A 17,573-nucleotide genomic window follows, 5' to 3' on the forward strand; every position below is an offset into this window, starting at 1 on the left:
TAACATTTCCTTGCATAACGTATTTTCCGTTCTAACTCCTTAACTATGCAGAATAGAAAAAAGAATGCTTTAGATAAAAGTTGTTAGGTTTGATAACATATTTCCGAATATAAAAAAATTAATATAACATTCCATTTTTTAAAATAACACCTGAAAATTTCAAGTTGATATCTGCAATGGCTTTGGAGAAAACAGCTCGTAACACTTTATCTGCTGCACACTGTGTGCATGTATATCTAGATGAAATCGGAAAACAGTTTAGAATTGGTGCAAAACTATAGCACCACCGTCATGCTTAATGCATTTCATGGTATTTTAATCACTTAATTATAATTTGATATTGTTATTAGTACTATAGCACTATAGATCTATAGTATCTATAGATGCGCACCAGTTAAGTAGTTCTTTTATTATTATATGTAGTTTTCAGTAAATGTTATTTTCGCACTTTTCTCATTATATATCATTTCTTATTATCCTCTTTCACGTAATATTGTTTTAACAATACTAAATCATTACTTAAAACACAGAAACTCTTGGAAAAAGTAGTGGTGCTACAATTATGTTTCGCAGTTAATGTATATTGTATGTGTACATACGAGGTGTTTCAGAAATAGAGAATTTCAATTGTTATAAACTTAAAATTTACGAAGAAAACAAATAGAGTTGCATGGGTATTTCAAGGTATTTTCACGGTCATTTGGAGATGACTTCAAGGAGAAATTAGAATTCATAGAGACGATATTCAAATTGGAAAGTATCTTTTTATTTCAAACATTTTTTGCAACAAGGTGTGTCTTTCGCTTCGCCATGAGTTCAATCGATATTGAGCCTCCCAGCGTGCGTATCTCGCATGCCTGGTCACCGTTTCACGTTCCGTTTCAGGAGTGCGCAACGTAACACCGGTTCATTCATCGAAACCTTCGCAAACACGGTCACGCGAACGAGGATGATCCGTTGACCCATGTGGAGGGAAGAGTATCCCGCGAAAATCGTCCCCATTTTCACTCCACCGTTCCTTCAAAAAGAAGAAATCGCTCGATAGAATGTCGCTAAAGCTATCGATCCGATTTCAACGGCATCAAATTTTCATAATTGCAAGCTAGAGCCACGTTTAACCCTGCAGCTCCCGATAATAGACTTAATTGTGGGGAAGGTAGAGCCAGCTAGTTACCAGTAATTGCCGCCTGCTTTTCTGTAGCATCTAGTTGTTGGAATTGCTTCTACCTTTTTTCTAAAGTGGAAGTTACGTTCTCGTTGCTGTGTACGTTCCAATTTTCTGGAAAGTTCTACCCTTTCGTTGGAACTTTTTTTTTTTTTTTTGAGTAAAATGCCTTCAGATGAAGGAAAAGAATGAGGGTGATTACATATGTTTCCATATTCAGTAACTTCTTTTAAAATAGAAATTACGTTGAATAGGACATGTGAGTTAGGTGTCGCTAGAATAATATCATACGAATGTGAGTAAAAACGAAGTAGGTCCATTCCAGCAACAGAAAACCAGTGTTCTTCTCGTCGTAAAACTTTTACGATTACAGTTTCATTTTCATAAACGTCAGAGTGGCGGCTTTTTTGCACCAACTCGCGGTCTTCTGTTCCCTCTTGTCCTTTACACTTCTCTCTGGACACTATTTGTCCCGCCTGTATGTTTGCCATGAGATAATTAGTGTTTTGCTGTGTGGCGGCTCGCCAAAGGACTCCGTTTTGCCCACTCTTTGTTTTAAACTGCTGTATTTTGAACTTGCAGAAAATTTTTTCCCGAATCGAATGAATATTTTTGCAGCGTTTGGATATAAGGGGACGAGTGAAAATACTCCATGGTCAAAACAGAAAGACAGAGGAGCCTCCTTTGGCTTTGTTCGCCCTGTGTACACCATTTGGGCCACCATCCCTCCTGGAAGTGCCTCAGAAGGATGTGATGTTCAAAAGCAAGCACAAGCTAGACCTAGCGCTCGTTTCCATGGACCAAAGGGGAAAGATGTTGCTTGGATACTCAGATGCCGAATTGGCGAATCTTGGCGGCTACGATCTAGTCCATTACGACGATTTGTCCTATGTGGCGAGTGCTCATCAAGAATGTAAGCGATACCTTCCAGTTCTTACTAATACTTAATAGGGTTAACAGTACAAGGTAACATTTAATATCATTTTAATCATGTGTTTCAGTGTTGAAAACTGGAGCCTCGGGGATGATAGCGTACAGATTCCAGAAGAAAGATGGTGGCTGGCAGTGGCTGCAGACCAGCTCCAGACTGGTCTACAAGAACTCCAAACCAGACTTTGTCATCAGCACACATCGACCTCTTATGTAACTATCTTAACTCTGTATACAATCTATTCGTAAAAATAACGATACTTCCAGTTCTATTAACAAAAGAAACACTGTTCTGAAACTTGCAGGGAAGAGGAAGGCAGGGATCTACTGGGCAAAAGGACTATGGACTTCAAAGTGAGCTACTTGGATGCCGGTCTAACCAACAGCTACTTCTCAGACAGCGATAGCCTAACTGGTTCCGTTATGACGCCGACGCTGCCTAGCCAGCCGACGTCCCAGAGAGTGAACAGGCGGTACAAGACTCAACTGAGGGACTTCCTGTCTACCTGTCGAAACAAACGTACCAAATTGACCGCGCAATCCTCAGTTTCTCCGCCCGTCACACCCACTGTCGCCTCTGTGGATTACCTCGCGGCTGATACCAGTGCTGCAGCTGCGGTTGCTGCGGCGTATAGCAACCTGAACACGATGTATCCTACTGCATACGCGCCCACAGCGGTTGCAGCCAGCACGGACCCTTCGTTGACCACGTATATTGGCCACACAGGCAATTATCATCAGACTTTGTACCCTGCTACTGCGTTGGATAACAGGTAAGTGATTATCTTTGAATCGGGAAAGCTTAGATGAGATCAGGATTAGAGTAACACTGCTTTTTGAAGAGCTATCTCAAGATTTATGACTATAATCACTCTTGGATCTCAGATAAGCGTTAAACCAGCAGACCCTGCAAGCACCTACGTTTATTTCAAGTGACACTGGCCTATAAGATCAAGTAACTAAGCAAAATGTCTCCATTTTCCAGGTACCTCACAGCAGCGACGGAGAACCTATTCCAATACAGGCCTCTAGGCTCCTATTACCCCGAGTACCACACGAGCACCGCGTACAACGGTTTCATCGACGTCTCCTTGCCCACCTACGAAACGCATCAGCTAACCAGCAAAGCCGAAGAGAAACTCTATTGCCAGCAGCTTGGCGAGTCTCCTAAGTACAGCTATGTAGAGACCAGACATCCTAGCAGCGTCAGTGGCTCCCCTTATGCAGCCAGTCCCGTTGCCAGTGCCTCCACCATGCACACAGCCGCGACAGACATCAACATCGTCCGTGCAGGCAGTAGACACTCCCTGGAAGGTGGAGCTTCGTCCAGTAATTCAGCTGGCAGTTCACCAGTAACTGGACCAACGAATGGTGTGCTCACACCGAAGATAGAGGACGTGAAGCCAGAAGTTTATGGCAACGAAGCACCTAGACAGACGGTTCTGATGTGGGGAGCACCACCTGCGCGCACTCCTCCGCGAAATAATGGCAGTTACAGTCCACCCACGCCGCATTCCACTCATTCCTCCACTCATTCTACCAATGCTACCGCTGGAGATCCACTTAAATCCCTGGCAGAGATGAACTCCATGAATGGAGAGTGTAAATGGAGGCAGACATCCCCCAGTGAGCAACAGAGCACAGCACCAAGTTCACCAAGGACCAAACAGCCTCAGCAACAGCATCAACATCATCAACAGCAGCAGCAGCAACAGCCACAACCACAGCAGCAACAGCATCAGCAGTACCCGGTGACCACGTCACAGTATCAGGCTGCAGCAGCAGCTGCGGCTGCGGCTGCGGCCGCGGCGGCCAGCACTATCGGATACACGCACTCTCATCCTGGCCATGGCCACGGGGAAGCGGGCTCCGAGGTATGGCAAGGAGTGCAACACCACCACCACTACCAGTACTATCCCTACCACCATCACCACCCCGCACCACCAAGGCACGCGCCCCAGTGAGTGTCACTGCTGCCTCACAGATTTTCAAGTAATTCTTCTCCGCGAGGAAAGCAGTCTCTTTGAATTTTCTATCAAGGGGGTAGCTCTGTAGCGAGAATTGGCCACTTTTCCGCGGAATTTTATTTTCATGGGAAACTATAGTGAGTAAAATAACGTATCTTTAGAAGTTGAAGAATGCTCGTGATTAACAAAATGGCAGCGTTTAGAAGAGAAGGAACCAGATTCAAACATTCCCTGTAAAATTTCAGATTCGTAGGAGTATTACAAATAGTTAGTTACGCTACGCGGCGCTCTTTAAATATTTATAGCTCTCTTAATTCTTGATATTCTGTGAAATTCTTCCAATTCCTTGTTTCACACGCTTGAAACTATCGACCGATAGAAAGATTTAATTTCACGACCCCGAGGAACCGAGCTGCCCCCTTAAGTAATTGATTGATCCCTCCAGGACGCGTGGAGAGTTTTCGAGTTTATTTAAAAGGGGTGGTAAAAGTTTCTAGCCAGTTTAGAATATTTTATTATTTTTCTTTTACTTTATTTCGTCCAGGAGGGATTAAATGAGAAATTCGATTTATACATTAGGAATATTACTAATTAATTTACTACGCGAAGAGTAAAATGCGATACCTGTTGGGCATGCACGTTACAAGGAATGCACACGAACTTCTCTCAAGCGTACCACAAATAAATTTAATCATACTCTGCATGTCCACGTATTCATCGAGCTCGATTATCTCGTTCGACAATCTGACAACAATTATTTTTCGTATGATTTCATTTATCTCACTGCACGTTGGAATTAAAAACATACATAGAATATTAAAAAAAAAAAAAAAAAGAACGGAAAATGAATTATAAATAATAATAGACTAAAAACGACGAATAGTGAGGACAAAGATGAATGAAAGAGCTGAAAAAAGAAGGGGTTGCGAATAACAGGGAAACGCACTTTCGGTTGCAGCACGCCCCCGTCAGCTGTGGGAACGGGGACGGGAGTCGGCATGGGCATCGGGCAGGACAACAACACCAACAACAGCAACGTCTTGTACCACCCTCCGCACCACCACCCTCAGCATCAGCACGCGGTGGGATCATCAGCGGCGGGAATGGGCCCAACTGTCCCACAGATTCCAAACCGGACGCCGGGAGTCCTTTGCTGTCCATCTCTGAGGTGACTAACACCCTGCTCAACCAATAGTCTCTTCGTCACCTCAGCGTCACTCCGTTTTAGTGATCAAGGTAAATTAAACGTCGCAATAATAATCAAACTTAAATTAATAAATACTAAAATTACACTTTACGAATACACTTTTATAAATAACTTGCACAAAATGATTACATTTCACAATACTCGAATGCAATAATTATAAAAGACAATATAATATTGGTTCAATTTTAAGTGTCTAAAAATACCATTTTCTTTCGATTTGTATGCAGGTATCTCCCAGGAGATAGTTTCATCGAGACGGATCACAGAACGCGTGACTGTACCATACAGATAATACCTGTTAAAGCTGTTAAGAGTGTTCTCCCGTCTAAGCGTTGTAACATAACATACCTACTCATTACAGTTTAATGTCCGACGTTGCCTACGACCTGCGTGTTATGTGCGCCAGATTCACGTTCGTTCGTTCGTTCGTTCGTACGTACGTACGTATTGTTCAGTTTTGCACGAGAGAAAGAGAGAGTTCTCCCCAGCAGTTCCTGCACAGTGTTTCGCGTATCCTATTTGAAATGATTACGATTACGTGGATCCTCTGCAAAACCTCGTGTATGTTATTTTCGACACGAAATCGAATAGAGAGGATCGAAACTTTCGTCGTTCAAAATTCGCGTGAATGAGGAACGAATAGAAAATTTTCTTTGAGCCGAAAGATTGTGTAATTTAAACGTACTACGTTTGTAATTAACATATCAATATTATCGATTGGAGTGTGGCTAGTGTATCCCTTTAATTTTAATGTTATTTTCTTTTTCCACGAGTATCTTCTATTCTCCATGTAATTATTAAAGATACAATACACACAGAAGATTTCTGCCTTCCATGACAAATTTCTTTTCAATTGTAAGAATAATTAAGGGGATACACTTGTATTCTTCATTCTTCGAATTCAACATCGAGGAGCACAAAACGAATCGCCTCGATCCTTGCTACGAAAAACGCAACACACACACATAGATACATACACACACACACACTGGGAGTATTTAATTTAATTTAGGCCTGCGTTATATTGTGTGATCGTGTTGTACGTACTATCGTTGCTTTCTTCTTTTCTTTGTTAATCCTTCGCTGTCCAATTAGTTGCAGGGCGCGAAGGATTAAATCGCGTCATTACGTTCGTGCGTGTAATCATTCTTTAATGGAGTACACATGATTCTGTGATATGTGTTAGGTAATTAAAAGTGCGGTATTCTAAAAAAGGAGAAAATTGAAGAAATCGAGGAATATTCACCGCACTTCGAGGAATCGAATTATAATTATATATTATATATGTATGTATATGCCTTGGAGTAAACGTTTCATTTCACATTCGAAACCTTCAGCTATATAAGACGGACCAAAGTATGTACTCAAAAACATTTCATTTCATTTGAAAATTATAAAAAAGATAATTCGATTCCTGGATCACACTTTTTGCGTTTTCCTTATTAAGAAAAAGAAAAGTATAAAAAGAATGTCAAGGTACAGTTGCGTATTCCGTTGAACGGGCCAAGACGAGTGAAAAAGAAAAAAAGAAAAACAAGAGAGAAGGAAAACTCTCGATTCGGCTGGAACCTCAGTCTTGCCAATGTTTTGTTAATAAGTTTGTAATTTTTGTACTTAATTAATTTATACGGCTATTTATGTACACACGCGCGTTAATCCAGCGAAGCTGGACGAGCCTTCCATAATTTTTAGAAAGTATACTATCATTTTCTCTCGCGGTAAAGAAAACGCAAACGTCCGTTCTCGGGAAAACGAGAAGACTGCGCGAAGAAGAGAAAGAAGGGAAAAATGGCGGAAGTCTCGAACTGTCCGTGTTTCGAACATGAGAGACCAGAGTAATTTTTTTAATGCTTCAAATCTCCAGGCAGAGATAAAACGGATAGGTAAAAAAAATAAAAAAAAGGTTAAAAACGTGATTTTATTTTACGTATACATATCAGAAGAAAAGGAAAATGGTGGAAGGAAATTACGAGTGTTCGTTCTTCCCTTCCAGTCGCAATCTTGATTTATATACAAAGAGATATATATGTATACATAAAGATATATATATATACATAGTATCATTTGCTGGTAGAAATCGTTTTAAAAAAAATTCTTACGGATAGCGTTAATGAAATTTCTAAAGGCTACCGACGAAATCCTCTTTTCTCCTTCGGATCCACAAAACGCGTCCTTTTTCAAACTTTCAACTATAAATTATTCTGTAACTTTACCTAACTACTTCATTGTCGTTGTAGTGTTATACAATATACGAAACTATTTTGCTATGATTCTTTGTAAAACATCCAGTGATCGGCTTTGCGACACAGAACAAACTTCGAGACACTCGAGGACTCGTTAATGACGTTCTACCATACATAACTTTGGTATTATTGGAAGCAATAGAAAAATAATAATACGAATTTTCGAATGCATTAAAAAGTTCAAGAATTAACACTGCAATAGTGACAATAATCGAGTATACATATAAATTGCTATGATTTTTCTGGTGGTTTTATCAATTGAAATGCAAGAATGAGGACGTCAGTAACGAGGTTCAAGGAGAACCATACTGTAAATTCACATCTTCGACTGTAATAGCTTGAAACTACGTTTCTTTGCAATATCGTATGAAGATCTACTATTATAAGTAATTGAGTCTAGTCCATACATAAAGCGAATTAATGATATATCCACGATGCTTGAATTGTAACAATGTTCTCACCAGCGGAAACCAGCCCCTGCCGACAATCTTGCTTGGTAAACGAATTACCTCTCCACTGTACACATGTATCTATACATAAGCCCGCGTTTACAATCCTGAAATCGTTCGTTAACCCTCAAGTCGAAGCAAATTATTATTTTCAATCCACTTTTCACGATAATAATAAAAAATGTCTTTTTATTTAAACATTTCTTTTTTCTTTAGGAATTACAGATAGAAATTGATATTTCTCAATATTTAAAATTCAATGTCGATTTAAGGGTTGACGCCTGGCCACCCCTTCCCGTTCGACCACAGCGGTGAGAATATTCTGACAGTTTGAAGCGTACATGTATATTTACTGTATATTTAAAGTAAGGTATCTTCTAACGAGCATAGATAAGATTTAGTCGATATAGACGATTCTCTCCCCCATAGCTATCCACATAGATCAAAATACGTACCTTATTTTATAGTAACCGGTATCTGCAGACAACATGCAATTCAATCGTGGCCCTAATCGAGTTGTTGATCATATCAATTGAAAAAATTCTATTTCATCGAGTGTGTTCCCTGTCCTTTTTTTTTCTTTTATTTTTTTTTAGATCGAACACTAAAATCAACGAATATCACGGAGTGCCTGTTTTCGATCGAAAGGACTTATCAGACCAGTGAGACCAATCTTTGTTGATTTCTTATGATGTAAAAGAAAAGAAATAATAAACTAAGAAGATACTGTTACGTACATATCAAGAATAATTGAATAAATGTAAGATACATATGAAGTGAAATAATTAATTCTCCTTTCAAAGCAAATCTAACTAAAGGAAGAAGGTTACATATCGATTTCTAAAATTTACAAAGACACTTCGACTCGACGACAAACATTGCTCAAAAATTAAAGAGACAAAATTTACAAACTTTACAGATACCTTGTAAATTTAATCTCGACTATTCTCCTGGGCTTGGAAAAAATTTGTAAGTTCTTCTTTTTCCCTTTAATAAATACTTTTCTCAATACATCGTGCTCTGGCTGAGAAATACATGTTGCATACTGTTCTGCAGATGTTCTTTTATATTTATCCGACAAAAAAAAAAAAAAAAACTACGAAAGTGAAACACGATAATCATGCCAAACCAAACTTTGACTCTCCTCGATCACTCCATCCACTTATCTCCAATATATTCTATAGAATCTAATTACTTATTAACATTAAAACTACTAAAGGCTAAGCTCTACGAAATGAAATTTTAAAACTGTATCAAATGTTTATATGAAATAAATTATAACAATGCAATAGAACGGATGCTCCATCTTTTCTATCGTCTATTATCTACACGAAAGAAAAGTAAAAAAAAGAAATAAAGAGTAAGAAGAATAAAAACTCTGCTATTTGGGTGAAGACGTTTCACTCCATCACATTGTTTAGGTATGTTTCTTTTTTTTTTCATTTATTTCAATTAAAAATGACTCGTTACACTTATCATAGCGGTATGTATGTAAGGCCCGTACTTACAATACATTGAAATCATCGGTTTTAACGTATTTCGAACGTATCTCAATACATGTAACTGAACCAACAGATAAATCTGTGTGTATGTGTGAGTGTGTTAATGATGCGTCGCGATGTGTTTCTTTTTAGAGCTGTAATAGTTTATTCTTTAACTAATTCGACCTGACTAATATCACTCGGTACATAAAAAGAGATTTCAGAGACCAAGATACTCGCAATTCTAAGAGAGCAACGAAAAATAAACGATCGCGATCCCTAAGTGGCTAACTTTCTTGAATTAAATGTTTAAAATTCACTTTGCACCTGATTAGTTTATGTAATTATATACTGCGCGGTCGTTCGAAATATATGCTAATAATCGTTCGTACAAGAAGACGAATTACATCGTTATAAAATAATCATCGGAATCATGAACGAAAAGTGTTCGCTGACGCACATTATTTCTAATGATTTTCCAAAGAAAATTCAATCGGTATATTGTATATAGGAATAGACTGAACGGAAGAAAAAAGGATTCTTTTCATACGCAGAAATAACGCTTGATTGAAAAAATCCGACTTAGTTAGAAATTAATTACGAACTCTGTTCTGGACACTATACAATTAACGATAATATATTCATCGAACGAGCCTAATGAAAATTCGAAAGAAGTGACCTAATCGATAATCTGAACATCGCTGACGCGCGCTCGCGGTGGAAAATTTTTTCAAATTGGACAATCACAATAGAGAAAACCATTTCGCCTCCGTTTATACTGTTCCGTATTATTAACTATGTATAGAACAAAAGGTATATCTTGTTTTTTTTTCGTTTATTTTTTTCTTTTTTTTTTTTATTCTTTTTTGTTGGCTCGTCGTTCCGTACGAATATCTCGAAAAAAGTGTGTGACTTAATTATGAATATGTATATACAACCTTGGCTAGAGAAGAATTGGTCAGGTGTTTTAATTCCTGTACCGATGCGACGACGATTTCTTACCGTCCCGATGATTCGACTGCCTTGATCTCGATCGTGATTTTCTATGATCTCTAGATCTAGATCGAGTCCTCCTCTTGCTCCTGGAAACGTAAGACTCCGAACGTTTACGTTCCTTCGAACGTGATCGAGTCCTGTCTCTACCCCTGGATCGGGACCGTGTTCTTCGTTTATCCCTGCCGCGAGATTTGCTGCGTCTGGTTGAATAGGACCGACTTCTTCTTCTACCTCTCGAATGGGAACGTGACTTCCTCTTTCCCCTGGAACGTGATCGCGACCATTTCCTCGCTATCGAGCTGGATCTAGATCGACGACAGCTCCTCGAGCGGGATCTACGCCGTTTACGATTTCTCGATCTCGATCTGTGCTTCTTACTGGACCTATAATTGCTCGAAGACCTTGAACGATACTCTTTACGTGACGATTTTATCGATCTAGACCTGGACTTCCGTTTGTGGCCTCGCTCGGAAGAACGGGACCTTGTTTTTCTGCCTCTCGATTTACTTCTACTTTTTGACTTCCTCTTTCGATAATCACGCTCACGAACTTTGTTCGATCGTTTCTTCTTCAACGAGTTACGACTCGAGTCAGAGCTCGTCGACTCGGAACTGCTAGATTCAGAATCGGCCGACCCTGATGGAGTATTGGTCTTTGCCATATCAGGCGGCACGATTTGTTGCTGTGGACTTTGTCCGCCGCTCGATAAAGTTTCAGACGCTTCTCTTTGATTATTTACCGTTTCTTTTTCATCAACTAAAGTAGTGATGTTCAGGAGTTACGCTTAATGATTCATTGACGATATAATTTTATTATATTTCGAAACATACCTGAGTCCTTGCAGCTTGTATTACCAGTATGATTTTCCTGTTGCTTATTGTACTGCTCCTCGTAACGTTGCTCTTCCCTCTCATCCTCCTCTGCTAGACGCGCCTCGATTTCCTCTTCCGTCTTTTTGAACGCTTGCTGCCGCCGTTTTAAGGTTTCCTATAATATAAAATCAACAGTTTTTTTCATCTCTCAGAACTTATTCATTAAAAAATAAAAAGATCAATATATAATGAGAACACATACAATGAGCTCCTCATCGCTGTCATTGTTTTGAGCCTGGACGTGGTCGTTCTGCTCCTCCTCAGACTCGCTGTTGCTGTCGCCATAGATGCCCAGACCTATAGAAAACGAACAGTTGATTATCCTAATTCCATCTCTTACGCTGTGTTTCATTTTCGTCAAAGTAAAGACATACGCTCGACCACTAAATATGCCGCCGCTATGATTGCAAAAATGTCCTGTAAGACATCTTTGTTTTTTACGAGAACTTTTTTAAGCGAGCATTGCTACAGAGAGAGAGAGAGAGAGAGAGAGAGAGAGAGAGAGAGAGAGAGGAGAGAGAGAGAGAGACAGACAGACAGACAGGCAGCGGTACAATGCACGGACGCATTTTTACAAGTGACTGCATGTACACGACCGGTTCCTAGGACGACCGTGCGTTGAAGATTATAAAGGCGTTAGAAACTTACCAAGTTTACGAGTGATCTGAGCAAGAGGGGCCATGTTGTTGAGGGATGCGACGGGGGTCTCTCCTGCAGGGACTTACAATACACACGCATTTAGTACCAATGGCTAACTGCTATCATCAGGATACCCCCCAAAATTAAATGGTACTGATCACCGATATTCACATAGGAGAGCCGATCCTGCCTTCAATCCTCATATACCTTAAGAAATCTTTAATAGTATATATTGTATATACACATGTATATCCGTTTAAAATAATAAACGAAAGAACTGAAACTGCTTTAAACGTTAGTACAGGGGGATATATCAACGATCAGTTATGTACAGCCGTTTGGTGGAGCTCTATATATATACTATAATCAGTGAAAACAGATACGGATAGAGTAATCGTATACGAAAAGTTACGCTATCTGATATATAGCAAAATGATAAAAATAAAAGGCAAACAGAATCTGGAAGTAGGAAATGAAAATTAATCTTCGTTTCACATCCTTAAAAACAAGGATGTTTACGATCGTTCCTTTTTGTTCTTTTTCGAAAACTTCGTCTTCCAATTAGAAAAAATAATATTTGCCCTTTTACATATTTTTTTTTTTTGTTTTGTTTTCTCTCGTACATACTAATTACATCGAATCTTATCGTACAAATTTTTACCATTCTTGCTTCTTTTCCTCACGAACGATTTATCCATCGAATCAGTACAGATTTATGATTTCCAGAAAATCAACGAGAAACGATTCGATATAAAAAACACTAATCGAACCGAAAATTCGTTTACAAGAATTGGGTGGTGTATTTTTTAAAGTAAAAAAAAAAAAAAACAAAAAGATAGACACAGAGAGAAAGAGAAAGACAGAGAGAGAGAGAGACAGAGTATCCACTTATGGTATACGTGTATACAAAGTCCTGAAAAATAAAGTAGGATATCCTGAAATCATCGAATAATTAACTCTATGAATTGAATAATCTCTGTTTAATGTTTAAAAGCTTATATATTACACAAATGGGCAAATAAAATTCACCGCAACACTGCACGAGACTCATGTGAATCAGATTCTGTGCACTGGTGAGCGAAAGTATATGAAATATCAATTTGTTAGTTGTATCGTGTGTATCTGGGGTACCTTTGGCACGTGCGCGGCTCCAAACCTCTCTGCATATAGAACCGATTTCTTCGTTCGTTACCTCCAGAAGAATTTCCGTCAACGATCTCCGTACCTTTAACATCTGTCGATACAGAATCTGTAATTCAACTAATCAAATATAATTAATCCACACTTTCATCAAAATAATATTCACCACATCCTGCAGTATCTCCTCTCTAGATCGCTTTGGCGCGGCTATAGCAGTGTTAGAAGTAGTTGGGCTTCTGTCTGTATGCGTATGAGCGTCAGGCGAGCCTGCGTCGCGAAATCGTGACTTCCGCGGACGAAGAAGAATGTCTGGAGTACGTTCGAAATTTTTCTCAGTCACCTGTTGACTACGTATTCCCTCGTCAACATCTTGTTCTGTTTCCTTCTCGGAATCAGAATCCTGCATTCCAAAAGGGCAATGATGAATTACACAACGATGTTTTACAGAGGTTATTTCGTGACATTATTTGCGAAGTACGCAATTATGGAATGCATTCAGACACCTACAAATTTGCTTTTACAAGGATTCAGTACTGCCCGAGCCTCGTCCTCGGCTTGCTTTCGGGCCTCTAATTCCTGTTTCCTCAGTATCTCCTGCCTTTCCCTCTCAACAGCTTTCTGTTTTTCTTTTTCCATTTTTTCTAAACCCTCCCTAATCCATGCTGGCAATTGTCTACGCTTTGCCGCGTCTAAAGTACAAAATATCCTCATCGTATGAGCATTTTACCACGGGGCCACAGAATTTCGTCGTGAATATTATTACGAAGAACACATGAGAACATTTGTTAATGCGATTAACTAAAGTGTCGTGTTCATATCCTTATAATGAATAACAGGTCGTACTTTTGTTAGGTTACAATATACATTTTACATGTACAAATAATTAATACATTCAGTCATACACATTCCAAGAACTATCTTTATTGCACTTACCTATGGTTGTTGTAGTATCCTCCTCAGGTGTCTTTTCCCTATCCTCTCGACACCTTACAGTGTCCATGGGCCTTATATGTGGCGTTCTATTTGCATGTCTGACCCCCTTCATGAAAGGAGGTGGCTGAGGAGGTATTGTAGTAGGTGGTTCTCCAGACCAATAACTAGTCACCTAAATATGAAACACTCATTATCTGTAATTTCTGGTCTGTTCCACATTCCTTTTCAGTAATATCTAATATCAACAATTACATAAGCTTCTTTATGATATAATGCTTGTCTCTTAGAAAAAAATAAATAGAAGTAAAATAAATTTAAAATATAATTGAACTAGAATATATCTTTACACTTCAAGTTTTAGAAAAACAATGACATAGTTCTATACACTGTTCTGCTCTTTTGCTAAACCTAAGTAAAATAGGAAGTGTAGGGGTGTACGAGTTCTATATTATATTAAAATTACAATTTTAACCTGACTATAAGGTTGTGTTGGAGGTACTGAATTATAAGAATACAACGATGGTGCTGCTGGAGGTGGTACACTAAATTCTGATGTTGTAGATATGGTTGGAGCAGGTGGAATAACTGGTACTGTAGGAATTCCCATAGGTTTCCCATCAGAACCTATAGAAACCCCAGGGGGAGGTACACCAGTCCATTCCCAAGTACCTGCACCAGAACCTGAGGTATTCCAATGGCCCCATTGATTCCACTGATTCCAAGCTTCAGCTGGTATTAAACAATATATATTATGAAGGAATATTGCAAATATGATTTATACTATCACTCATAAATTAAGCATTTATTTCATAGTCTCAAATAAAATAAAAGAATACACACAAGATTATAAAAAATTTTTTTATAATAAATACAATGGCTGTAATAGATAAAAATTAATAAGAAAATAATAAATGGAAAAAATTAAAAGATAATTAAGCTTTATTCTTAATTTCTCAGAATACAATCATGCAACTGCAATCACTTTTACTGCATTACCTGCAACTGTAATATATACAGATACATAGAATTGCATAATGAACTCCATTAGATTAATCTTTCTGTGTTACCTGATCCACTGATTGTTGGTGCAGGTGGTGCTGGTGGTACATCGTCTTCTTTTGTATCCATATCCATGGGAGCTTCTCCGCTACCATCAGTCCCAGGACATATAGGATTAATAGTAGGCGGAGGTGGTGCCGGTGGCACTACAGTCTCTTTCATTTTGATCCATTGCTGAGCTAATGCTGCCCAGTCGACTGAATGGCGATCAAGAGTTTTGCATGACAATTAAATGTTGTACAATAATCTCAAGTAATGAATCACATATATACCGGATACTGAAATACTTCTTACGCCATTTACCTTGGTCATTACTCATATTTTGGTAAGCGGAAGGATTTAGTGCCCACTGGGTTGGGTAATCCTTTCCCTCAAACATATTTCCACTCATTTTTATCTACTAATGCCCCAGAGAAAAACAATAACCACGAATCAACGTACTTTAACCTTGTATGCGTGTAACACAAGCATTGGTTAGCAATGGGAACTTAAACGACTGCCGAGTAAAATCTGTCGACTACATTGTGGAAAAACGCTTGGATTTCGTTACTTTTTATCACTTTCACTGCACCGATCAATGTTTTAATACACTTCGGGGCGCCCTATTGCAATATATGTGACTATATCTAATGTACACGACGATTACGGACACGAATCGTGGAAGTTTTATCGCGCTCGAAGCAGCGATCCAAGCCGTAGATTAGCGTGATCGATTCACGTTGAGCTAATGCGATTTTACATTTTCTGCGTACTTTTTGCTCAGTTAATGTCTTACAGATCTGCCAAACTACTTTACCGGAAAATATTACATCTCCGTTAATGTTGGCCGCGAGGTGTCACAACTTACTTAAAGCCCCGCTTCCATTATAAGGAACGAACTCAGCGCCATTATTCGATTTGTCGCTACATGAAAATCGGCTCTGATAGTAGAAGGAGGGAAGAACGGTCGCTGCAGTTCTTTGCAATCCTTTACGGTCTTTCGTACTAGGTAATTATAATTTTATATAGTTTTTTATTACACTATTCAATCGCGGAATTATTTTGACAATTATAAAATGTTAATCTTTTACTTTATATATTGTAACTCATGAATTCTCGTAATGGCATCATATGTAAGATTATTGAACATTGTTTAGAAAGGAGATTTCATTGCACTCTTTGCACTTTGCGCCAAAATGTTCCGCCATTGCATTTCTCCGCGTTCCAACAATTCAAACGTGATATCGCAGTATTTTAAAAGTTTCGATACTATTTGCAAATATGACTGAGTTTAATTAATGTAAAGATTATTACAGTACACTAATTTCAAATTGGAAACTGGAAATAACAAGAAGCAACGAGAGTTTCATTTCAAGACGGCGCAAAAGAGCGGTAAGTGTGCTTAAATTGATATTTACGGTAATTTCTTCTAAAAAAAAGGCAACTTTTTTTACTTGAAAATTACTAAAAATCTAATGATTACATGATAAAGAATATTTCCTTGCGATACTGTAAACTTTTATTACAGTGTTTTATAATTAGAAACTTTTTCATTAAAAAACCATATTATTCGAAGATACATATATTTTAAGGGTGGTACTTTTCTTTCGAAATAAAGTATAAGAGGAACCTCATCTCGTCTCTTTGTCTTCCATAATTGTATCAACTAATTACCAAACTTAACAAATTAAACTGACAAAAGCCTAATTTGGGGTTAAATCGTGTTGCCGTGGAAAAGTGGGGAGGATTATTGTATCTAAGTGGTGGGGATGACTGTACCACCCTGTGTCAGGCGTTCTACCACGCGGTTGGCTACAGTCTTCAAAAACATCGCAGGTTCACGGGCTTTCCGAGCAATTTGCTGGACGAAAGTCACATAACCATAATAAAAGACTATTACTGGTAATAAAATCTCTCAAATTTAGTGTCTTTTATATTAGAAATTTATTAACTCGCAAAATTAGTAGTACAAAATATTTCCATATCATCCATTTAATATTAATATTATTTATACGATATTAATTATAATATTTAGTATCACAGTCTTCGATTACTAAAGTTTCTATTATAAGCAAGAAATTAAATTGAATATTCTATTAACCAGATTTCTCGGATGATCTGCGCCAACAATACCACAGAAACCTTCCTCATCCTTTAACAATGCGCTGCAGCGGCTGGTCCACATCATAGGAACCGTAGCCTCAAGGAAGCCAGACACCCAATGACCATTGTTTCCCGGTGTGTAGTAAGTGCTCATTCTATACGTACTGTTTACCCAATTACGTCCTTAATTGCCGAATACTTCCGACGCGATAGCAACGGCGTGCCAATTAATGTTCCCCCACGCACGCTGACGCGCTGAATATCGCGCTCCGGATTTAATTCTGTCCCGTGAAATGCAACGGATTTCTAAAGTAGGTTGTTGATTTAATAAAGACGCCGGTTGAATTGCACTGGTGGTTCCCTGGTTTCGCAGCACCGCCATTCAAACAGGCCGTGCCACAATGCCGCCA

General features: G+C 38.7%; 2 protein-coding genes across 2 annotated transcripts in view; one reads left to right on the plus strand and one right to left on the minus strand.

Annotated features, from left to right (window-relative positions):
• The window catches only part of LOC108575728 (circadian locomoter output cycles protein kaput), a 30,076-nt gene extending 24,842 nt beyond the window's left edge, over window positions 1-5,234 (plus strand). Inside the window, exons 4-8 of the mRNA XM_017938612.1 lie at window positions 1,784-2,078; window positions 2,167-2,308; window positions 2,401-2,868; window positions 3,081-4,055; window positions 5,021-5,234. Coding sequence (XP_017794101.1) covers window positions 1,784-2,078; window positions 2,167-2,308; window positions 2,401-2,868; window positions 3,081-4,055; window positions 5,021-5,234 — 2,094 coding nt within the window. The remainder of the gene's footprint in view (window positions 1-1,783; window positions 2,079-2,166; window positions 2,309-2,400; window positions 2,869-3,080; window positions 4,056-5,020) is intronic.
• Window positions 5,235-10,316: 5,082 nt separating this feature from the next.
• Window positions 10,317-15,472, minus strand: LOC108575510 (arginine/serine-rich protein PNISR). Its single transcript, XM_017938331.1, has 11 exons — window positions 15,385-15,472; window positions 15,090-15,278; window positions 14,495-14,751; window positions 14,023-14,194; window positions 13,597-13,778; window positions 13,256-13,489; window positions 13,081-13,183; window positions 11,959-12,030; window positions 11,513-11,607; window positions 11,269-11,425; window positions 10,317-11,194 (listed from the first exon to the last, which is right to left on the minus strand). The coding sequence occupies exons 1-11, from the start codon at window positions 15,470-15,472 to the stop codon at window positions 10,410-10,412; spliced, it is 2,334 nt and encodes a 777-aa protein (XP_017793820.1). The 3' UTR covers window positions 10,317-10,409.
• Between the last annotated feature and the right edge of the window lie 2,101 nt (window positions 15,473-17,573).

Source organism: Habropoda laboriosa, unplaced genomic scaffold, assembly GCF_001263275.1.
Source record: "Habropoda laboriosa isolate 0110345459 unplaced genomic scaffold, ASM126327v1 scaffold18, whole genome shotgun sequence".
Taxonomy (NCBI): Eukaryota; Metazoa; Arthropoda; class Insecta; order Hymenoptera; family Apidae; genus Habropoda; species Habropoda laboriosa.